The sequence below is a fragment of the Myotis daubentonii genome, chromosome 7, assembly GCF_963259705.1.
Source record: "Myotis daubentonii chromosome 7, mMyoDau2.1, whole genome shotgun sequence".
Taxonomy (NCBI): Eukaryota; Metazoa; Chordata; class Mammalia; order Chiroptera; family Vespertilionidae; genus Myotis; species Myotis daubentonii.
The window spans coordinates 12,610,425-12,636,225 of record NC_081846.1 but is presented as its reverse complement, the minus strand read 5'-3'; the positions used below and the strand labels follow the sequence as shown (position 1 = coordinate 12,636,225).

The window sequence follows — 25,801 nt, the reverse complement described above, 5'->3', positions numbered from 1 at the left end:
GTCTCTAAGTAAATATGCTTATATGAAAGTAAGAGAATTTCACCCACTGGCCTCTTACAATTAAAATTTCATGAGTCTATGCTTTTATAGGCCTAATTCTTATAACATAGTATATCACAGATCCACAAGAAAACAATAAAATAGATGTTCTCTGACGTTTAAGAAAAAATGTTTAGTGAGTCACTTCTTGAAAGGACTGGATTTTTTATGTTTCTCTTAGAAAATTGAGGTCCAGGGAGGAAGTACAGTAGGAACCTTGTAGACAGCTGATCTGCATGGGTTTTCCATTGGTGTAAATGTTGTTCTACCTGGATTTACGTCTCAGGAGGAAGAGAACAGACAGAACTTCCCAGTGGTTGTCTGTGGCCACTGTGCCTAAACAACTCCAATAGTCCATTGGAAATAGCAACTCTGAACATTCTGTTGACATTCTAAAGTAAGACATGTTTGTTTTTAGCACGTTGAGTGGACTTTATTATTGTAAAACTTTTTTCTGGGTGTAGTCTTATACTTGATGTAGTTCCATAATTTTAGCCTTTGTTAGCCTTTCTAGGTATTATCAATATCCGTGAATGTTTCAATGTCCTCTAAAAAGATACTGTGCAATTATCACTTCAGCATCATGTTTTATAGGTACTGAAAACGAAACGAGATAGGAGGTAAGGTGCTCAATGTTCCCGTGGATGTCACAGGTATACGTAGGAATAAAACCCTGAACTTGGATGGCCACTGAACATGTTTCTTGAAAATTAAATGACAATCAAGTCATATTAAGGCTACATGTTTCAATATGGGCACGGAAGGGAGATGGCTGGTTTAGTCTGTGGAAAACTTGCTGTTTCTTCCCCAGATTCTACTGCTGTTGGAATTGAAGGTCTCAGGAGGAGATCTTGCTTTGTCAAGACAAATTTTAATTTTTAATAAGATAAGAAACATACTGAGTATTTCTTCCTCTGATACAAAGTAAAGTGGGTTTCTCATGGATATTTTTAGGTAGAAGGACTTGAACAGTTTCAAGGGACCATGCTATGGTGCAGGGAATACACTTGAGTCTGGGAGATGGGCTGAATCCAGGCTGTTTGGATCAAGTGTGTGTTCCTGGGTTAATTATTTACTCTCCCGACTTTCTATTTCTTCATCTGTAAAATGAGGGTAATAATATTACCCACTTCAAGTGTACATGTAAATTGCTTAACACAGTACCTAACAGACAGCAAACACTTAATAAATGGTCACAGCTGTTGCTACTGCTCTCACTGAAATGGGGGAATTCAGAGGGAAAAATGGCATCCCATTCCGATGAAACAATTTAATCTAGAGAAACCTCAGTAATCTCAGAGTTGAGAGACTGTTTCCACATAATTAACTCCTGGTAACATCTTACATGTAAATAAGGGATTGATTACATAAACAGTACTCCATTCAATAGATGACTATGCAACTACTGAATGTGATGATGTAGAATATCCAATGGCATAGGAAGGTGTTCCTAATGCGCTATTAATCTAAAAACAATTCCATGAATATTATATATAGTATATTTCACTTCCATTTCACTTTTATACACATATTTGCATGAAGGAAAGACTTGCAATATATACATAAAAATGTTATGGATTAATATCTTTGATAGAATTATGAGTAACATTGGCTTTTTATTGCTTTTCTTAATTTTTTTTTTTGTAAGGAATATGTATTGCTTTCAAAATACAAAACTTAGATTCAGGGAAATAAAAAGAATTTTCTTGGTGACCTGAAGTAGAGTTTTTGAAACACAGAGAAGAAAATCCAAGTGTTTCCTATCTCAAGCTCAGCTAGAAATGTGACACCCCCCCCCTCGCCCCCCCTCAGCAGGTAAAAAGCATGGAGCAGTACAGTGAGACCTCCGCAAGGACGTTCCCACAGTCACCGTGGTCTAGGGCAGTGGTCGGCAAACTGCGGCTCGCGAGCCACATGCGGCTCTTTGGCCCCTTGAGTGTGGCTCTTCCACAAAATAGCACATGCAGGCGTGCACGTACAGTGCGAAACTTCGTGGCCCATGCGCAGAATGTGGAAGAGCCACATTCAAGGGGCCAAAGAGCCGCATGTGGCTTGTGAGCCGCAGTTTGCCGACCACTGGTCTAGGTTCATGATATTTACAGAATCAAGCGTAAATCTGTGAATCACGTTAGGACCACTTAATGATTTAATACTAGTCCACACTTAAAAAAAAAAATATATATATATATATATATATATATATATATATATATATATATATATATATATATATTATTGATTTCAGAGAGGAAGGGAGAGGGGGAAAGAGAGATGGAAACATCAATGATGAAAGAGAATCATTGATCGCCTGCCTTCTGCTGGCCCCACACTGGGGATCGAGCCCGCAACCTGGGCATGTGCCCTGAGTGGGAATCGAACCGTGACTTTCTGCTTCATAGGTAGATGCTCAACCACTGAGCCATGCCAGCCGGACCACACATTTTTTTTTTTTTTTAGTTTAGTTATTTATACTTCTTAACTTTCAATATTAAAATATTCTAAAAAAAAAAAAAAAAAAAAGAAGGAAAAGCGGCAGTTGCCATTTTGTTCCCCAGGCACGGTTTGTTTTGCACGAGCCCTCCGTGTGTGGGGCATCAAGCGCAGAAACTGTCACTTACGCTGGAGGCAATGCCAGGAATCTGTTCCACAACTTCGGAGTCAGCTCTCCCGCCCACCTCTGCGTTCACTACTCAGAGCAACAGGGTCTGCACTTGGTTTAATGAATGCCCCTTTACAAAAATAAACATAAAAACACACTGGTGTTTTCTCGCACCACCTGAGCGGGTGACCAAGGACAGGCCTTACCTCTCTGCTTGTGGTGTGGACAGTACGTGCTCAGCGGATGCCACGTGCCATCCTCGCTCCTCCTGCAGGTGGCCACGGCGCTGTGACAGTTCTCAGAGCACGGCTTCGAAAACGCCCCGCACTCTCCGGGCTCCTGAGGGATGGCCACAAAAATTACATTTGCTTTTTAGCTATGTTCCAACTCGGTCAATGAAAGCAAAGCAAAAGAATGATTGATTGACGAATAATCTTCCAAGAGCCTGTTGCCCATAAATCCTCAATTGTGGAAAATCAAGATGGGGCTATCAGTTAAAACATCCTTGAATCTGGAATAGAAAAATACTGACAATGTGGCACTAAGGCTTAGGAGTGCTGATAGCCAACACAAAAGGGGATTAACTTTCCCCATTTACAACTGGCTCCTTCCAATTTTTCTTCCATCTGGGAGTACAGCTTGTGGTGGTGTCAACACAAGAACACAGCTCATGCCAAGGACGTGTCTCTGCCAGCCAGCTGGTTCCCTCCCTCCCTGGGGGCCGAGTGCACACACTCCAGGACAAGTCAGGTTTGCCGCTGAAATGCCACGAGTGTGGCCCACTGCAGACGCCAGGCCTTCTGGCCAGGAACTAAAACAAGCTGCTGTGACCATGCCAGACTGGGATCTCCTGAGAACTTTTTCTCTTTTTTCCCATATTTCCCTCTCCTATTTTGACTTAGAAACTCTAGTCAGTAAACAAATTCACAGTTTCCTTAAAACTGCTGAATCCGGAAGGACACCCCAAGCCGTGTAGTAGGTGGGGTCAATATGGAGAGCTATCTGTTCAAGAGGATGGAGTCCCAGAGAATGGGGTTTGGATCCTCTTCACATTATGTGTCTTCCTAACAGATATCAAGGAAGTCACTTGGAATCTATCTCCTGGCCGTGCCCTTGACCGTTTGGGAGAGGAACGTGCCACAAAGGGAGACACAGATCTGGGCCCAAAGCTCCAAGGCATGTGGCCCAAACAATGCAGTTGATTTATACTTTCCTCTTTGGTGACAGTGTCCCGCTAGTTAGAAAATATTTAGAAGATTCATTTTATGCATTCTTAATACTGAAAATGTTTTCAGTGCCTGAAGGTCCTTTCCCTTTTTGTCAAGACTTATAACACCTTTTCCACATCCTTTGCCTCTGCACTGCTGGCTGGCACTCAGCAAACTGCTTTGAAGTTACAGCTGGAGCCCTGGCAGGCAGGGGAGGTAGGGCTTACCTTGCATCGCCTCCTGCTTTCTGTTTTAAAATTGAATTTATTGGGGTGACATTGGTTAATACAATTATATAGGACTCAGGTGTACCATTCTATAATACATCATCTGTATATTGTATTGTGTGTTCACCCCCCAAGTCAAGTCCCCTTCCATCACCATTCACCCCCTCCCCATGATCCTCTCCTACCTCCCTATCTCCTTACCTCCCCTCACCCCCTTTCCCTCTGGTATTCACCATACTGTTGTCCTGCTATGATTTAACAACAACAAGAACCAAAAAAAAAAATTGTTTTTTTCCTGCTTTCCCAGCTCTTTGATAAATGACACAATCGATATCCCAACAACTGATCAGTAAACAGCCTAATTAAAGTGTTCAGCTTGTAAAATGGAGCTGCCATGGAGCCCTCCATTAGTGTCCCAGCCAATAAAAAATATAATGGATTTTTAAACATATTTTGCTTCTACCAAGATGAGCTTGCAGCAGGAAGGAAAATGTTTTGGGGAAAGGGGAAAAAACACACAAAAAACAGGTCATAACCCATTTTTTAACACCAAGTCTCCAGGCTCAAATAGAATTACAATTGAACCTCAAGCGCATCCTTTGAAAAACATGTTTCTGTTTAAAATGCTTTTGATTCAATCAAGGGCTCATTAGGTATTCTTCACAAGGCCCTCATCAAAACTGTTTATGCATCTTGTACATCTGGGTAATGTGGAAAAATACCCCAACAACTCTATATTTTGACTTTTCTTAAGTAGCTTCTTCAATTTTTATATCAATATAAGGTTCAAGTAACCATTATGGTATTCTTGTCAAGTCTACTTGATTTGCCTGAATGCATGAGCCATGTGGAGACCTTTTTCTAGGTTACAGATGCTTTCTTATTGCACCTGGGGGTGATTGCTGGCCCACAGGAGAATACACCAAAAACATGAGCACACAACATATGCTTTGACATAGTAAAACACAGATTTGGGAGATCAAATAGCTGCAGATTATTTCTTTTCAATTTAATAAAGATTAGCTGTCTTTCTAAGAAAACATGCTCTTTAATCTTCATGGGCACCACAGAGATTCTCAATAGCTCGGAGAGTCAAATGCCTGCTTATCCCCCATGGAAAGCATGTAAATATTAAGAAAACTAAAAATGGATCTTGTTTAAATGTCCTCATAAAAATTGCTTTTTGTCCCATTTCTTATTCACAGTTGATTCCCTGGTGAACTATATTAACAAGACATTTCTGGGGATGGGCAACAAATGGAAAGTTTAGTACTTTCTTCTGATGGTATAACTGTCAACCCACCCCAGAGTGTGAGATTTAAAATGAGAAAACCTGCAATAAAGAGAATGAAAATGATAAAATGTCTCTACTAGATGAGCCAAAATACAGAACAGTTATCCACTAAGCATTCATATGTTCTAGAGAAACACATAAAATTAGGGAAGATGAGAGATGGGGGATAACTAACTCTTAACACACACATTCATTTATTTTTTACTTTTGCTATCTGCACAAGCAGGGTACTCTAAAGCAGTGTCCTCCAGACTTTTATATTGAAGTATCTTTTTTTCAAGAAATCTTAAGTGAGGTCAAATACACAGATGCACAGGCTGGTCATCTTTCACCAACAACTGGGTTCCATGAAGTCCTAGGGCTCTAGAGTAGGAATCAAATTAAACCAGAAAGCAGCCAATTCTTTCAAGGATGGGAGCAATAAATATGGGTTTTACAACTATCTACAGAGGTAAAATGCATTAAATATTCATGGAAGCCTCTCTGTCACTTAAGCAGACACAAGTGTTGAAATCCAGTTGGCTCATTATATATAGGCTCCAGTAATTGGCCAATTTACATTTATTTAACATTTACAAGGTTATGTACAGAAGAGTAAAAAGGTGCAGTTACTCCTTCCCAATAGCTGATAATATAACAAAGTAAGAGGCAGTTTATGTGTACTACTTCAGCTAACCCTTCAGACGAAGTAGGTCTCAGATGGAACCTTTATTCATCCATTCAACAATATTTATTAAGTGTCTACGATGTGCTGGGAAATGAGGGATAAAACAGACAAAAGTGCCTGTCATCTACAAGTACCCAGCACTCAACTATGGATGTCTTCACATTGCCTGGAAATGGCCAACCTGGGATTTAACTCAAGTAATCCAAAACTACTTTCTACTCTTGTCAATTTGAAAACCCTTTATTATTTTTTTTAACTTGAACTTATTATTAAAACAAATATTTTAGTTTGTTTTAATAGTAATCTATTTTAATTCTGCTCATTGTATTATACAAACATGTTTTGTTTGAGAGAATGTGTGTCATTTGTTGATGCTTTTCTTAACTGCTCTAAACATTTTTCTTCTTATCTTTTCTTAAAATAATTTCAGCAGCATTTAATAATCTCTTCATATAAGAGAAAATAATGTTAACATCATTGTATAATATAGATGATTGTATATGTAATACTTGTTTAATATAAATATAATCCTATAATTGTAAGTAAAATATTTAGGGATATTAACATTCAAGAATATTTTATGCTTATACTTCATGTGTAGGTAAAAGTATTCCATACAATTAAAAAATCCATAAAGAAAACACAATAAAACATTTTAAGTATTTTTATTTAATTAAAAGCATATATTTAATAACATGAAATAAGCAGTTTGCTTAATAGATCACATTTTAAATTAGTTAAGTTCCCATTCTATACTATCCACGTGTGCATTATGGGGGATAATGCAGACATTTGATTGCTTTATAATGATCTTCACACTGAGCATTGTACATATCTGATTAAGAACTTTCTAAGGTATGGACACTGCTAGCACATCAATCAAAGATATAAAAAGATGGTGCATAGATTAATAATTTATTATGTGAATAAAGCCTTATTCATAAAGTCCCGGGCTCTAGGAATTTCTGGGGAAAAAGTAGAAAATAAGGTCCTGTTACATTTGATAAATTACTTACTTTATATGCACATTTTTACACCTTCTAGTTATGCCTGAAATATACAACCACCTGTTCACCACATAAATCCATCAGAGAACTTCTGGGGCATATTTTTCCAATTTCAGAATCTGTGTAAGTCTAGCTACCATACTAGTGATGGAAGTTTGCATATTCAGGAGGCCATTTGGGCAATTTGCTGACAGAAATATGGATTTGCTCACCTCCATCGGCCTCTCTGGCCTCCTCAGAATCACCAACTGGATCATCCCTCGTATGTTTCCTTCCATGGACATTGATCGTCTAAGTGTTTCCATAGCTTCATGGTTGGACTTTCCCAAGAGAGATTCCCCATTAACTGCAATCAGCTGGTCATTCATCCGCAGACGACCGTCCTAGGGCAGAGGAAAGAAAAACAGTCCTAAACAGAGAAAAGTCTGGTGATGACATGAGGCTGTTCCAGGGAAAGTTCAAGTTTAAATACAAAAACAGAAAATAATTCAGCTATTAGAAATGATTTATTTTCTATGGCAGAAAAACGTTCTGGAGCTTATCAAATAGTCACAAAGACAAGCAATAATGAACTGTGTGAAAGTATTTTTTTAGAAATCTTCGAGTCCTGAGACGCAATAATGTAGATGTTTGTATAACGTCTCTTACCGAGAATCTTTGGCAAGTATGCAAACCCAGCCTGATTCTGCCATTTGCTCTGGCAGGGACCATGTTGCTGACTTCAGGAAAGGGGTTTGAAAACCAAAGGAAGTGGTCATATTCCTTAGAAACAGGGTTTGCACTATTAGGCACAGAGAGACATCACGCTTAAGTGCCTTGGGCATGACAGTGGTAAGGTGTCTTCAGATATTATTGCTAGCTCTAGTGAATAAAATTCTCATGTAATTTTCTCTAACACAACCAAAAGTTGCTAGTCTGATAGTCTGCAAAGGAACACAGAGGTATGTCTTGAAGGACCAATTTGCTGTGATGTCCTCTGGCAGGAAAGCTTGAGAAAGGGGATTGTCAAGCCTTTTATAAGGAGGTTCTGACTGCTGAGTGCTTTGTCCAGCAGCTCCAGGAATGAACGGCACCTCAGCATGTGACTAGGCAGCCCGGACTCTAGACTAATTCAATTCTCGGCACCAGTCGTCCTCAGCCAGAGTCCCTTGCAAAAAGGAGTCTAGCAGTAGCCAGCTCTGCCGACAAACTTGAGGGGACCACAGTTCATCTCCCCTACAGGCAGCCTGGTGGTGAAGGAAGGGGTGCTTAAAATATTGACAGTCAGATTAGAGACATGAATTATGTCTTGCTGTCCACTAGGGTAGAAAGTTCTTGCTATGAGGCCCAGAGGCAGTGTTCTGGACGTTATACCGTGGCTGCTGCTGATAAATGTAATAGAAATAACAGTAGGTGTGTACAACAATTTACCTTTCCAGAGATTTTTTTCCCCCATTAACAATCTCAAGTGATTCTCACAGAATCCCAGGCAGTGAAGTAGATTAATGCTTTTCTTCACATGTTACAGATAAGAAAACTGAGGCAAGGAAGTGATATGACTTGCTCCAGGTCACAAAAGTAAGGTCCAGACAAACCAATCCAAGGTCAGGTATCATGCACCTGGTCTCTTCAGTGTCTCCTAGAATTCCCTTGTTATTCCTCTCTAGATGGGAATTGGGCAACACTGAAACAGGGTCAGGAAAACATTAAAGAGTGTTAGCAGTTGGAAGCATCTGGGATCCATGTTCAAATGAACAGACTGAAATCACAAGGAAAACACTTCCTTAAGAAAGGAGAAAAGCAGACACAAAGTGACCAATTGGACCAAAACTATGGCTCTGGAAGAGAAATCCTGTGGACAAGTTGATGAGCTTCGACTAGTGCGGTAGCAGATGGTCAGAGGACACTCCTCTGCTGACAGAGGGAACAGGGTGAGTGGTGACAGCTGCTCTGGGGAGTTAATGTCTTAGAAAAGCACTGTATACACCACCTGCTGGAGCGGGTGCTGGTCACGTGGCATCTCGGGGGCCACCCAAAGGAGCATACCCAGTCTCAATGAAGAAATTGAGATGGCAAGGCAATGGGATCGATAGAGAAGGGTGAACCATCAGAGCTGTAAAATGCCTGAGTGGGCTGTCTCAACAGATCTCTGTCCCCTCCCTTCCTCTTGTTTTCCCACTCCACTTAACCTTTACCCTAATTTGGAGCAAATCTGGAAATGAGATTTACAGGAAAGGCCAATTGAGAAAGAAATCTCTTATTTCTGTTATCTATTTTGAGGGAGGCACAGAAAGAATAAGATTAAGGTTACTGGAAATGGGGGTAAAACAAAAACAACCATAATGGTTTAGTCCTACGAAGGAAGACATTTGATGGAAGGAGGATTACTGGGCTGAATCTTGTGAAGGAGGTTAGGAGGGTCGCTCAAAATCTTTTTAGGATGACTGGTTTTTAAAGAGGAGGAGGAAGCAGAAGAGTTGGATCAAGATCCTAGCTCTGTGAACAGGAAATGAGGTCTAGTGTGGATTTGTAGAGGCTTAGTCTTGGCAGGACACCTTGTCCTCTGGAACAGGAAGAAGAAAGATAAAGTTTGAAACTGTATGAATATCTGTAGAATGAAGGAAATGAAATCTGAGTGAGATCCCACCTGGTAACCTCCTGTGAACCTGCTCTGTGAGGTCTAGGACCAGGTCTGTGTGAAGAGGTAACGAAGAGATAAGGAGATATAAAAGAACATTTTTTGGGGGGGGAGGGGGCGGCGGGAGAGGTAAGTAATCTCTTACCAACACGTACTAAGCACAAGCTTTTATTTTCAGCTGCATTCCGAGTCTCAAGCATGCAGAACTACACTGAAGTAGAACATGTTTGCTGAATCCAAATCCCAAACAAAAAGGCAGGTCAGGTCACCGCAGGGCAGCTGTGATTTTTTTTTAAAGACATTCACATTCATCACAAGTAGCACGGTAGAGCTGCGGGTGTGATAAAAATCCACACTCTCTCATTTTCAGGCTTGGCTAGTCTGTTGCTATTGGTGTGTGCTTTTTCTTAAAAGATAAACGATGGGTAATTTCACTAATGGTGATGCTGCTAAGCACCATGTTGTCCTAACATTTAGAATATAATCACAGAATTTAGAGCTGGAAGCATCCCTAGAGGTCATCTTGCCCAACCTCTTCTGTGTACAGATGAATAATGTGATGGCCAAAGAGGAGCAGAAACCATTTATTGAACTCCTCTTAAGAGAAGGCACTTAAATTAGGACTTGCTCAGCTAGTTAAGGTCAGCACTGCCTCAGAAGAGCCCAAGTCCTGACTTCTCAGCATCACCTATTCACTAACCATTCTGTCGTCTACAAAGACGACCATGACTAGTCCCTAAAGCAGTAATGCTCCAAGCAAAAAGGAACTTCAGACCCAGAGAGGACAATATGTTACATGATATCTCTCGGAAGAGAAACCTACCTGCAAAGCCACTCAGATGGCTAAGGATGTGAAGACAGGAGACTGAGCTGGGGGATGGAAGAGCAAGGAAGTGAACTAGAAGAGGGAGAAAAAGAAAACACCCCTCTATATATACCTCCCCAGGTCTGGTCTTAATGTAAAATGAGGTTGGTTCAATGAGGTCATTACTCCTCACTCATCAAATATACTCAAAATTATGTATGTCTAGTCTGCTTTGGAGTAATTTTGTCAATAAGAGTAGTTTTTTTATGGCTTTATTCCCCCTCCCCCATTGATACTATGTTCAAGCAAATGCTTAATTAAGCATGAGGATGCTAACTCTCATCAGCTGATTGTATATAAGTGAATTCAACTATCTAAGGATATTCCTCAGTAATTTTAGGATATTTATTTCATTATAATCTGAGCTATGCTTACATTTGTTTGTTTTTAAAAAATCCCTTTCTACTACGGACTGAATGTTTGTTATTCCCCATGCCCCTGCCCAAATTCATAGGTTGAAATCCTGACTTCCAACATGAGGTTATTAGGAGATGGGGCCTTTGGGGGTCATGAGAATGGGATTAGTGTTCTTAAAATGGGGCCTGAGAGGGAGATCCCTACTCCCTCTGCCATGTGAGGTTACAGCAAGAAGATGGCCACCTATCAACCCAAAGGGAGCCCTCACCAGACTCATATCTTAGGCTCCAGCCTCCAGAATTGTGAGAAATAAATTCCTGTTGTTTATAAGCAGCCAGTCGATGGTATTTTGTTATAGCAGCCTGAACACACGAAGACACTTTCCTTCCTAATCACAATGACAGCAACTATACTCTCACCTCTGGCAACCCCATAACCAATGTATCCATCCTCAAGCTAGGAGAGTGTACAGGAAATTTTCCAAAGAGGAAGAACAGGGAAAAGATAAGAAGTAACTTCCCTCAGGGCACTTTAGGTCAAGTAAAAACTGATAGGAGATTTAGGTCTTCTCCGTGTCCTGGGCTGGCTTCAAATCTCATCAGCCCTCACCTGGTTCTAATGCAGGAGGAAGAGTGAATTGGGAGGCAAGATGTTTGAGTTTTTACATCTCCCTTTAACTGAACACTAATACAGGCCAGTCCTTGTGCAAATATTTTGCATATGTTCTCTCTCTCTTTTTTTTTTGCATATGTTCTCTTATTCATTCCTTACCACAAGCCTTTGATACTACTCTCTGATATTTAAGAGATATAAAAAGGAGGCTCAAAGAAATTAAGTGACTTGTTAAAGGGCACAGGCATGACCAGGTCTACTTGTCTTTGAGTCAGACATGTAGCTGTCATGCTACACTGCGTCTAAAATCAGAGTTCTAGAGATGATTAAAGGCACTACAGTTATTAATGACAAGAATTATTAATGATTTTCTACTTTGTGCAGTCATTGTGCTAAAACCTTTACATGCACTAGACTATTTAATCCATACGGCAATCCTATACATTAGGGACTATTTCCCCATCTTAAAACAAGAAACCAAGGATCAGGCTGGTTGAGTGCATTATGACAATTCACATTTCTAAAAGCTGATTTGAACTGTCTTATTCACTCTCAAGTTTTCAACCACTTTGCTAGTAATTCTTGTGTTTTGGAGGCTCTTAGCCTCCTTTGAGAATCTAATAAAAACTACAGATTCTCACCTCTTAAAATAAATATGGCCCTAGCCAGTTTGGCTTAATAGATAGAGTGTCTGCCCGTGAACTGAAGGGTCTCAGGTTCAATTCCAGTCAATGGCACATACTTAGTGGCAGACTCGATTCCCGGTCCTGGTCCTGGCTCATGTGAGAGGCAACCAATCAATATTCTCTCTCACATCGATGTTTCTCTCCCTCCTCCTTTTCTTTGAAAATCAATGGAAAAATATCCTCGGATGAGGATTAACAACAACAAAAATACATAAATAAACAAAAAATAAATATTTACAACATGGTTTCTCCTCAGCTGGACACAGGACCAGGTGATTTTAGCAGTGGGGGCAGTCAGGAGGAGGCATTTCTAGAGTGGGGTCCAGTGACCTTGGAGTTCAGCTCCCACTGAATTCAACGGCTTCTGGGTACTACCTCTGCCATGATTGCTGGTGACATTATATGGTTCAACCCACCTCTTAGGGCCAATTTCTTGTGAGGCATCTTTATCTCTAAAGTTCTCGTGATTATAGAGGGGAGAGTAAGGAAGCCATGGTAAAAAAACAAAAAACAAAAAAAAACTTGCCACCACAGAACCTGAGACAAGCATGAGAGAGTAGGCTGGCTTTCCCAGGAGTAGCTGGCCGGGGCCCAACGCCAGTCCGCATTAGGCCATGGTGTTGAGAGGATTAATCACGACCAGATGTCGGCTCCTGCCTCTGCATGTTTCTAAAGGGGCCCTGGGTAAAGCCTTCTGGGATAGTATCCACACCCAGAGCCCAAACCCCAAAGCCTGGCTTCAGACTGCAGAGCAGGGTGCCCTTGGAGCGCGTGGGCCTCCAGGCAAGAGGGCCCCTGACTGGGGGAGAGGGTGTCCTGAAAAACACCTTCTCCAGCCCCTAAAGTCACTCCATGACAACAACTGCCTGTTGTACTTTTGAACAGTCACAACCACAAGTCCCAACCTAGGAGAGAACCTTGCATGTCAGATTGAAATATTTAAATTTCATTGAAAAATAGTAGTGATGAAAGGAACAGAATAAATCAAGATTTAAAGTACAGTTTTAAAATAAAGAAGTGGAATAAAGAAAGTTGGTAAGACTGGAAGCACATAAATTCTTGTCTTGAAGGGTTCTTACCTCCATCAGCCAATGCTTTACATCATCTGTCCTAAGACCGTTTTAACCTACATGAATGGGACATTCCTGCCCAACCAGAGCTCTATTTTCTAGGGGCAATATGTTGCATTCTGGTGTACACGCCACTGTGACTTGACCCACACTCTTCCTTCCGTCCCAAATGTCCTCTGCATTCCTGCTCACCTGTTGAATAGCTATCGTTTATAACAAGGCTCAGCAACTGCCTTCCATTCATATTTTTCTCCACAGACAGAATTAATTGCTCCATCCTCTCACCACCCATATTTTATATTTGTCTACCATCACCCTGATCATATTAGAGTTGTTTATATATTTCCTTTATTATGCTACTACCTCCCTAGCTTATGGAATGAGCTGCCTTCAGTTTTCTGTCTCCAGTCTATTGTGTATTGCATAACTCACTGCAGATGTTCAAGAAATACTTGCTAAGTTGAGTCACTTAAAAAACATTTCATTCAGGTGCTTTGGGCCTGGTGTAAGTTTCAACTACAATAGACCAATTGTTTAATTTACAAACTATGACTCTGGGAGAGCCGTGAATCCAGGCTGGCTCGGATACACCCGCACATGTTCCGAGAACCTTTACAGTTTTAAAAGTGAAGCTTGATTACTTACTGCGAACTGGCCCAATACCAGGGGGTCAGCTATGCAAAATTTTAAATGTATTGACCTAATTCAGCTATTGCCGTAAAAGTCTCACTTCATTTCTATGTAGCAAACCAGTGAAGTTCCAGCAACATACTATTGACTCAGCACTGCGGCATCTGAGACTTTTTAAAAAAGATATCTGAAGAGTTTCTTTAGAGCATCACAATATACATAAAAACCATTCTGATATAATGTTTTCAAAATGTGCTATAATTCTTTCCATTTTGAATACCTCCTGGAAACATGGGGCATAAACAAATACACCATAAGTATGAGCTTTTATTATAGTCATTACTGATTCTTACAATTTCCTCAGCAGGACATTTTCAGAAGTCCTGACTTAGCACAAATATTCACTGGCCTCCGGTGCAGTGATAGCATCCTCTGCTTGTTTTACACTTTTTCTGTCTCCTGTCATTTCAGTTTCCTCTCCATCCTTTCCTATCCACTTCCTGATTTTCTCTTTTCAGTTTACTTTGGCCTAGAAAACCTGATAATAAAAAGTTACCAAGGCGTATGTTATATATGAATCAAAAAGATTCTGCATGAATGCCTAACCGGATTAGAATCTCAGAGGCTTCTCCAACTTATTGAAAAGTATTTATTTACTTAAAAAAACAAAACAAAAAAAGTGTGCTCTCGTCCATGCTATGATTGCTAAAGGCCTGGTAACTAGAAACATGGGCCCAAAGCAGAGCATTTAGAACAGCGGTTCTCAACCTGTGGGTCGCGACCCCTTTGGGGGTCAAATGACCCTTTCACAGGGGTCACCTAAGACCACCGGAAAACACATATATAGTTACATATTGTTTTTGTGATTAATCACTATGCTTTAATTATGTTCAATTTGTAACAATGAAATTGGGGGTCACCACAACATGAGGAACTGTATTAAAGGGTCAAGGCATTAGGAAGGTTGAGAACCACTGATCTAGAACAAAACTCTGAGCACATTATAACTCCTATCAATCCCTACCAGGAAGTGGGGCATGGCTTCCTAGGTGAAAGGTGCTGTTTTCAGACAAAGGATCATCACCTTAGGATATCAACTTCTGTAGATTATAATTTCCTTTTTAATTGGGTCTACCAACGCTTTATTATTATTCAAGCCTACTGAGATCATCACGGAATCCAAAATATACATCAAATTGATGTAGAGTTCCAAAATTTTACCCAGCATGGTATAAATTTGTTCCTCATTTGCATGTCCATGCATGAAATAAAAATGAGAGAGTGATAAAGATCAGCAAGAAAAGTAATGATGGATGTTGGATTTTAAACGTAATATTACAATTGGTATTTTTCTCATTTTTAAATTACTAATTTCACTTAAGGTAAAATTCTTTAAAAATATGTTTTTATTGATTTTTAGACAGAAAGAGAGAGCGAGCGAGATAGAGAGATAGAGAGGCAGCGATCGGTTACCTAGCATCCAGACTGGGGATCGAACCTGCAACCTGGGTATGTGCCCTCACTGGGAATGGAACCAGCAACCTTTTGATGCACAGAATGATGCTCAACCAACTGAGCCTCACTAGCCAGTGCTTTGTGTAAAATTCTTAATGGAAAAACAGTGAGTGTGACTTTTTCCTGGTAAAGTTCCTGTTTTCAGTTGTCCATAACATGTATAATATTTTTGTGATTAGGATGAACTGTAGAGTTTGGCTTCTAACATTTGAGGAGTTGCAATGGAGCTATTTATACCTTCAGCGTGTATGGTCCTTTTGTCAAAGGTACAAATGCAGAAGATATGACTACTTGTAATGATCCTTAAGGCTCTACCAGTAGAAAACATTATCAACTTTAAGGAAAATGAATAGTTAAAGAAATCATTTAACATTAGTGTTCCTTAAAAAGCTGTTCTTTTTATCTTCCTTTAAATTCATTAATTATAGATCTGTCACATGATTTATAGATACCAGCAGAGATGAAGGTGGAAATTACTCATGCTGGGAACTCCTACCGGACCCTGTTAAGAGCTTGGATGCTATTAAATGCTCCTCATTATGAAGAGACAGGGAGGTTTAGCATCAGCCCATATTCCCAGAAATTCTGGAACTGGGCAGAGTCTCTCCAAAAATTTGTATTTTAGTCATTTTAAAAATAGGAGGATTGCTTGTATTAGATAAAACTTTATCTTCTACCAATTACTAAATAGTGTAAGATTATGAAATTCTGCATCAAATTTCCTAAGCACACCAAAATCAAATCATTTAAATTATATCTATTTCATATTCTGAGTGCATGCATTTGCAATTAGCTATGTCAGGCATTTTTCCTTCATTTAATTTCATCATCATCAAGTAGTATTTATTAAGCACAAACCTCGCTAATTAATTTTCTAGAGAATAACAGGTATTCTTAAATTCATTCTCTCTATTTTAGAGCCCTTAAATAATCTACCTGATACATGACATTTTCCCTTAGCAAAAATTGTCTTTAAATTTTAATTTTACCTTATTATTTCAAGGTTTCATAGGACACTTTTCAGTCCCAAAGTCCGTATATTCCAATAAAAAAATTAGACTGTGAGATTTTGGTTTTTACTATATGTTAATAGTCTATCTCAATCTTCAAAATATCACTATTCTAGTGATATTTTTCTAAAAGTGATTCATTGTTAGGTAAAAAAAAAATAAGTAGTTTAAGTTAGTATAACCAATAGATGTAAAAATGCATTTTCTCCAAAAAAAGGTTCAATTGACATAGTACATCAAAAGCAACGCAAAAACCAAACTAAACAAGCCACTGATTTCAGAATTCAAAATGTTCACCAAGTAAGTGAAAACATCTAAGATCTTCAATCTGATAATCAAGGTTTCATGGAGAAAAGGACAAGCTGATTTTTGTGTGAATTTTGGGAAAGGAGAGTATTTTTCTCAAGGTATTTTTTTTCTAAATGCAACAAAGACAACATTTCTTTTCACCTAACAGTAACAACACCACATTAACTTTAAATTCCAATCACAAAAGCGGAATCTTGGAAAAGCATCCTCATGGCATACTAACGTATTCCACTCATAGCGCCTGGGTCATGAGAAATGAACACATATGCTTATGTCTAGTCTAGGTTGGTTCTGGAAACAATTGCCCTGTACTTCAGGGGCAAATGCCCAGGAAGAATGACAGAAACTGAAGTGAAACTACAGACATACAGCAATGCATGCTATTGTTTAAGCATATTAGGACCTATCCTTCTAGTTGTAGTTGGCTGTTGTGGTCCACGGTCACTTCACACATTGCTAAGGAGGCTCAACGCGATGCCTGGGGGGGGGGGGGGGGGGCACTGACAGCTCTAGATGCGAAGCAGTCTGAAATGGCAGATGCGGTGTCCTAACACGACCAGGGAAGAGTTTCTGGGCTTCTTGACTGGAATTTAAATATTTAAGCATTTGGGTAATTCTGAAGAAGTAAAAATATTACTTTGTTTTCCCTTAGAGTGAGTGAGAGATTCACTTCCTAGGCTAGCTGAATGCTCTTACTTTCAAATAGAGCTTTACTTCTCTGTTAGAAATGACTCAAATAAGAGCTGAAATGATAGAAAGCAGTAGCCTGAAAGGTAAGGGGGGAAAAACAGAAGCCTCCAAAGGCAGTCCCAGTCATTCCAGCGTTTTACATCTGGCAAGAAGTAGGCTACCTTTGTTTACACCAACCGGGGAGAATACAGCACACAGAATCCACAGGAAGAATTTGGTCATACTTTTCAAAGGAGTTTAGTTTTCAAAAACCCACCTTCCCTAAAGGGAAACAATACCTTGAGAACCAATTAGTGGTCTGAAGGGCCAGGAGGAAGACTGTGCTCCCGCAGAAAGATTGTTTTGTTGGTTTCAGGTAAAAACCAGGGGCCAGATGCTAAAGCCCATGTTCCCCAAGCTTATCTCCCCTTTGCCCCGGGGACCTGCAGTCTGTTACATTGGTATCTCCTGAACAGGGGCAGGAACAAAGTCTCAAAACAATTTTTGTAAAACATAATCCTGAATCATAGAGTGGGTGGCAATTTTCTGAGGAGTCAGGGTAGATGATTGGAACGGCAGAAGGAGAACAGCGAAATTCTCTTTCTGTTTTCCCTAGTGAATTGGATTTCTTGTGAGGAGTGCTTAGGTCTCTACCCTTTCCACTGCACGAAGTAAACAAGACAAATGGATACCAAACCTTCACAATAAGGCTACATTCATGATTGATGCTGCTTACTGCCTAAGATCAGCTATAAACATGCTGTCCAGTGGGCTTTAATGGTGTGATCGTCTGACTCAGCAGACCAACATCAGGAAAGAAATTTACATAAATGGAAAGTGAAATCCTTCTGCAAGAAACAGGCTTGTTGGAAACTGCTTAGGTAAGGAGATGCTCACTTTCACAAACACGGACATACATATTAAGCCAGCGCTCCGGTAGCCGCTGGCGCGTAAGTTATTGCCCATAAAAAAGGCTAAGATGTTTGCTTTTAATTTCCCCAAATTCATTTCCGTTTCAATTTTACTTGGAATAAATTCTGCAAATAGAGCTGTCATCAGGAATAAGAAGAGTGATATCAAGCTGATGTCCACCAACACGACCAAGACTCGCCCTCAAACACAGCACATGCTTAGGTGGCTTGGCTCAGCATGGCAAGCCCGATACAAGATAGTTCCAGGGCAACGGGCCCTGATCTCTAGGAAGATAAACCGATCGGATAAAGAGCCTGCATCCCAGGGCAGCACAGCACAGGGTCTGAAGGCAGACTGCCTGGGTTCAGCTCTCAGGTGAAGCAAGTCCTGGCTGGGTGACCACAGGTACACCGTGGAGGGGCACTAACCACTGCAATCATAATCCAGTGTGAACGTCGAGAGTAAAACGAGAGAAGCCAGAGAGATACATTCCATGCTGTTCAGCGTATATTTGCACGAAGAACAGTGAATGTTATTTGTTGTTGTTATTACTATTTTATTCCTCCTGCTCCTGGTTCTGCATTTTGGAGCTAGACTGTTGGTAAATTGGATGATGGGCTTCAAATGTCCATCCTTCTCTGCACCCACACTTTGCTATGGCTTCATCATGGGTGGGCTGTATTTCCTCACACTTTGGATTGACTTTGGATTCAATCATATGACTTATTTTGGCCAATGGGGTGTGTGTGTGTGTGTGTGTGTGTGTGTGTGTGTGTGTGTGTGTGTTATTACGAGCCAGTTTGGATCCCAGAACTTAAGAGGCTTCACCCATTGCTGTGGGCCCTCTGACAACTCATGCATTAAGAATGTGCTGCAGCTAGTCTGCTGGCCCAAGACACCAGGGTAGCAGGGACCACAGTCAGACTTGTCAACCTACAGTGTGATAGATGCTGGCCTGAATCTGAACCCCTCTAGCTGCCCTGCAGTCATGAGGGTCACGAAGGAAATAAAGGTTTACCGATGTATGTTATTAACATTTTGTCACTTATTATACAACAAAAGCTGATGGATCCAAGGGGTGCATTAAGGAATTGTCTCCCCACAATGCATTTCTTATTACCCAAGGAAAAAGACTGAAAAAAAGACATTGTTTTGCAGTGTCTATGAAACACAAGTGATGTGGTAGGGTGAAGAAGAAAAATGGCCCTAGCCAGTTTGGCTCAGTGAATAGAGTGTCAGCCTGTGGCCTGAAGAGCCCCGGGTTCGATTCCAGTCAAGGGCACATGCCTGGGTTGTGGGCTCGATCCCCAGTGAGGGGTGTGCAGGAGGCAGCTGATCAATGGTTCTCTCTCATCATTGATGTTTCTATCTCTCTCTCCTTCTCCCTTCACACACACACACACACACACACACACACACACACACACACACACACGTATATATATGAAAAATGCTCCCACAAAACCATGATTGGAGCTCATGGTTTTGACTGCTCCTATAAACCTAACTAGGTATGCTTGGGTTTTGTGGGGGATATGGCACACATTATTAATATCAAGATTATTAAAAAATGGCTAACATTTACTGAAGGCTTATCATAGGCACTGTGCTAGGCACTTTATACATATTGTCGCTTTTTTGTCTTCGCAAGAGCACCAGGAGGTAGGCACTATTAATTTTACTCTTTTTACAAATGAGGAAAGCGAGGCATATTGAGGACAAGTGACCTGCTTACATTCACAGAGTGAGAGAGTAGCTGAGGCCACATGCAAACTCAGGAAGTCTCACTGTCCAGCAGGAGCTGAAGGCAAGCTCAAGCACGTTTCCCTCTGTGATCACTTTACTGCTGTAATCACATGGTCTGTATCACTTTATTTAATCCTAAGAAACCCATGGATTAGGTATTACTTATCCCCATTCTACAGACGAGGAAACGGGAACATGGCAGGTCAAGTTCCTTGTTAGCAGGTGGTGGGTTGGAATTGAACACAGGCCGTCTAGTTAACTATACCTGACCCCATGCTAACAGCTATGATCACATTTCCAATCCAAATGAAAAAGGCAGAATCCCATTCTCCCCTCACCCCCTTTTTTGGGGGGGGGAAATGTATAAGCTTCTCCAAGTTCAAAGGCAAATCTGCATTCCCAGCACCATGGTTATCTCCAAGTGCATAAAATGTGATAAATGGCCTTTAGCTTCTACTACAATCACTCACAAGCTCCACTAAGCTTTCTTTCTTGCAAACGCAATTTTCTTATTTGCTGCCTTGACGTTGACTTATTTTTTTTGTTCTGTTTTCCTGATGGTATATTTTTAGGTTCAAGTCTGTCAGCTTACACATCCAGAGTCATTCGCACAGAGTCATAAAAAGAATGCAAGAGAGCATATTAATCATGGTGGATTTGTAGAACCATGCCTAGGAAATGAAATTAACCGCTTCAAGTAGGAGGGGAAACCCCTGCTACCCAGATGTGTCCACACACACCTTTCTGAGTGCGGCAGGAAAGCCCAGTGGTCTCCCCTTCACACGCCTTCTCCATCCAGACCTCAGGCCCAAAAGCTGCACCTCTGGGTACCTCCCCACTGATGGGGAAAGATCATTCTTACCCACCTTAAAGGCAGCACCTCCATGGATGACGGATTTGATAAAAATCCCCATGTCGGTTCCAGTTTCTCTGGATTTGTTCCCTTTCAAGCTCACCCCCAGACCAGCAGAGCCGGAGTCATTCAGGGGGATCTCAAAGGTGAGCTGGTCCGTGGTTTCCGGAGAGAGGGCCCGGCAGTCAGGTTCTCCTTTCTGTTGGGGAGATGGACATGAGAAGAGCAGAGGGAAGAAAGCAGGTTAATATTCACATACTCACATGGCCAAACACAGATGCATTTGGTAAGACAACGACTGGACCTCTAACAGCTGTATTCCTGTCCCCATGGGGCAAAGGGGAGGGGGGTATCATTCTCTTTGCAGGGGCTACCATGTCCATGGAGAGGTGGAAGGGTTTGGGGAATTATAGTTGGTAATGGGCCAAAGAGAGGATCCTTTGGCAAGGCAGGGCCATGTCATTTGAAACATCGCATAAGTATTTGGAAATTCGGCAAGATATTCTCAATAATTAAACAGGCTGGGTATTAGACTTAGGGAATCCTAGGTACCAGGAAGCCCTTAGATGTGGTGTGGTTGTAACACCCTTCATTTTACAGACAAAGAGACAGAGCTTAGTGTAGAAACTTCCTAAAATTTTGAAGAAATATCTGGCGTATATAATTTAAAACATATCATTTACTGTGAAAACAATGCTACTGATAAAGACTGTCAATAGGATGCAGAGCACTGGGAAAAGAACATGCTATTAAGTTAGAGAGAAGTGACTTGTAATGGCTATCACTGAATTAAATTTTACTTTGTGAAAACTCAGGCCTTACCCATGCTTCTTTGGGTAGTATAATTAATTGACTGGCAACCCATTTTTGAGCCTAGACAAAAAGTATAATACACAAGAAATATTCATGGTTGTTTTTTGTTGTTGTTTTTTTTTGACAAATGACCCGGAGCAACAACAACAACAAAAAAATGGCAGTTCTCAGAAAATACAGAGGATGGTGAAAAAGATAGGCATCCAGGGAGAAGCCCGTGGTTAATCATATTTGGTCCCTAGTATTTCCAGTATTTCCAAACATACACTAGAAAGTGCTGCCCGCGTGGTCAGCTTTGCAGGTGCCCCTCCTACATCTCTCAGGCTTGCAGAAAGACGGAACTCTGACACAGGGGCCAACATTTGAAAACGAGATAGCCCTGGAAACCATCGGCTCTTGAGGTCGGTAGTTCCTTCCTCTCCATAATTATGTCTAGACACTCTCATCTTAAGGTCACTTTGAGGGACTCTTATGTAAAATTACATATTTTGAAAATTACTGTGAAGGTCTGAACGCCAGTCACAAAATAACAACTATACAATCAGAGGTAGCAAAGAACCCATAATTAAAACAGGATTTGGAGGTCTGATCATAGCCAGATCCACCAAAAAAGAGAAAATCCATGTCTAACTTTAAAGAAATAGTCCCTTCATTTAATTTCATTGTAAATAAAATTAGCTGTAAATATTTTGACAATAGATAGTTTCAAAAAAAAAATGAAACTTTTCTTAATTTAATGAACCTATTACAGGCTAGCTCTTTAAAATAACTCATTTTATTATTATCTAAGAAAAATTTCATTATTTGATTCAAACTAGCTGTCCTTTTTCCATTAAAATGCCAGAGTTAAATGTAAATTATTAGCCTGCATCTTTGTTTTCCAGAATGCCCTATTCGGAATCCATAACATTTCAAAACCATTTATGTGTCCAGATCTCTGTGGGATTTAGTGAATTTAAGAGTAATAAAGTTCTGCTAAATTAAAGTATAAATTAAAGAACAGCTGTTCTCGCTAGAAGTTTGTGAGAGAGAAAGACTAGGAAGTTGCTCTGGCTTTTTATCTACTGAGTCAGAGATACGAAGACCAGTTTCGCTTCCACCACTTTATTCTATAATCAAATCAGGTTTCTTTTGGCAACTGTTTAACTCTTATAAAGATTAACAACCACCAGTTGCACTGACACCTTTTGTTTAGTGCATAAGTGGTAAAAACAAACTATAAATCAGGTGAAGTATGGTTATCTTTTCATTTTAAGCTTAAAAGGTATCTTTTTTTAAAGTCCCTGATATCAGAGAGCCCGAAATAACAACAAAAACAAACTAGGGCTCACAGTGATTGAATGGTTCTTTTCTGAGCGCTTCACACATATCCACGTACTTACTCCTCACATCAAGCCTTCGCGGATTATTATGATGCCCATTTATGGATGAGGAAACTGAGCTGCATGGCAGTTTGCATGTACTGTGTGTGCAAGTACTGTGTGTGCATGTGCGTAAGTAAAGTGTGCATGTATGTAGTGCCATGTGTGCATGCATGGAAGTACCACGACGACAGTCTGTAAGACTTGTCAGTGTGGGAGCTCGGTGGAGTCCAGGCAGTGTGGTTCCTGTGTCAGACTCTTCACTGCTGTACCGAGTCTCCATTTCTCTGAACCACCATGACTTGGCCTCACCACAAGAACTTCCAAGACAGATGCCTACAGGGACCGTCAGACACTATGCAATTTCACATCCTCCACTCAATTACAGTAACGTTTATATCTTTCTTATGCTATACCAGGCTCAGGCCATAATTAGTGGTCTCTAATAATAGCAACATTCCCAATGGTGGAGGAAGCCATTACAGCAGTTAACATAGCCATTTCCTGTTAGAAATAAATGTCCCTTTACCTAATGGACAAAAAAAAAAAAAAAATCAATATGCTGAATGCCTTCCTCCAATAATCTTGGCTCAACTAGTAACTTGGAAAATTAAACTCAAATCTTGCCAGACAGCATTTTGGGGCAGGTGGAGAGAGGTATAAAGTCCTCACAAGGGTCCCACTGCAAGGCCTTCGTTATAGGATGAGCCCAAAGGCAGTGGTACATGGGACCTTCAACTCTCCCCAGCTTCCTCGCTTTCAGACAAGGGCTCTTCCCACACTGTGCCAGGAATATCCCTGCTTTCTCCACCCAAGACAACCAGAGGGAAAACTAAACCAAAGAGGCAAGCCTGGCACATCAAGGAAATCTTATGAATTTCATTGATTTCTGTCTTTTCATTACCTCTTATACTTTGCTACTAGAGGCCAAGTCTCCAGTCAAAGTTCTCGAGGTCCCTAGAGCAGGGCCCAGGATGGATGCTCAGATTCCCAACCTGCATGCACCCAGGTCTAATGTCCTAGCTCAGTGATAGCGAACCTATGACACGCGTGTCAGAGGTGACACGCGAACTCATTTTTTGGTTGATTTTTCTTTGTTAAATGGCATTTAAATATTTAAAATAAATATCAAAAATATACATCTTTGTTTTACTATGGTTACAAATATTAAAAAAATTCTATATGTGACACGGCACCAGAGTTAAGTTAGGGTTTTTCAAAATGCTTACACGCCAAGCTCAAAAGGTTCACCATCACTGCCCTAGCCCCTGCCCTGGGCCAGCCATACAGGATCCTCAACTCAGGCTCTCTCAACCTCAGCACGACTGGTATTTGGGACCTGATAACTCTTTGTAGTAAGGGACGATCCCACGCACTGTAGGATACTTAGCAGAATCCCTGGCTACTACCTACTAGATGCTGGTAGTAGTTCCTTCCCGAGTTGTGACAACCAAAAAAGCCTTAGGCATCACTAAATGTCTCCTGGGGTCAAAATCACCTCCAGTTGAGAATCATGGCCCTGAATCAACAATTGCCAGATGTCGCTGAGGTTAAGGCCACCAGGATCCAGAGAGGCACTGGAATTGCAGAACTGCCTGTCCATATGTTCCCAGGTCCCAGAATGGGGTGGCAGTAAAAGCCTCTTCAGTTGACTAGGTCTCAGGCTCATAGGTTCATGACTGACCACTTACTTGGTGAACTATTAGGGAATTCTGCACTTGGCTTTGTCTGGCTTTATAGGAGCTAATTTTCCAAAGGCAGAAATGTGAACAATGTGGCACAGAGAATGAAAAGTGATAAGTATTAAATTTATTGGAACATCTGCAGAATACTACCTTTTACTTACATAAGAACTGAGAAGAAAAAGACAGCCTAGCAAGTGGTGTTTGTCAGGTTAGTATTGCTTGCATGTATGTTATTTCTGTACTCTTACTTATTAAGAATCGCATAATTATGGAACATAGTATCGACACGACGACTTTTAATCATGTGAGAATATATGAAATTAAGCACAAAAACTTACATGTGCAGTATATTTCAATTATGTAACATATACACTTCATACACATAATCAGATAACTACTCATCTACCTATTACCTACCTGCCCCTCATCTTGTCTCATCTACTTATACAGAAAATAACTTGGTTATCTACTGGTACTGGAATATGGACCATTCTTATGTGGAAGTATATATAAGTAGAATATGTGCTATATATGTTCTTTTAAAACTATATATAATTATATAATATGTACCCATATTTTTATATATATATATATATATATATATATATATATATATATATATATATATATATATATTTATACACACACACACATACACACACACACTAGAGGCCTGGTGCACAGATTCGTGCACTGGTGGGGGGGTGTGGTGGGGGGGGATCGGCCCACTGTGGGAGTGCTTCTCATCCTGGTCAGTGGAGCGGCTGTGGACCCACCCTCTGAGTGGCTGCTGCTGGATGAGGAAATTAGTCTGAGCTGATATTTCGGGGTAATGTCTTAGGTAAAGGCATGTTCCATGTCCTGGAGGAACCTGGCAGAGGGCTTTGCACCCCAAAGCGACTTGGTGAATGTCCTTGATGTGTGATGCCAGGTCAGAGACACCATTGGGGATATTCAGGTAGCCATGCTCCAGGATCCTCAGCCAGCAGGACAGCCTCTCCGGGGGGAGTCCACAGTCCCATCCCTTCTTGCCATCCGTCTATGCCAGTT

General features: G+C 40.7%; 1 protein-coding gene across 3 annotated transcripts in view; it reads right to left on the bottom strand.

Annotated features, from left to right (window-relative positions):
- Window positions 1–25,801, bottom strand: part of PARD3B (par-3 family cell polarity regulator beta) — a 917,882-nt gene that overhangs the window by 375,032 nt on the left and 517,049 nt on the right. For all 3 annotated transcript variants that reach the window (XM_059702879.1, XM_059702877.1, XM_059702878.1), the window contains exons 11-13: window positions 20,906–21,091; window positions 7,254–7,424; window positions 2,845–2,977 (exon numbers count right to left, since the gene is read on the bottom strand). In XM_059702879.1, the coding sequence (XP_059558862.1) occupies window positions 2,845–2,977; window positions 7,254–7,424; window positions 20,906–21,091 (490 nt within the window). The remainder of the gene's footprint in view (window positions 1–2,844; window positions 2,978–7,253; window positions 7,425–20,905; window positions 21,092–25,801) is intronic.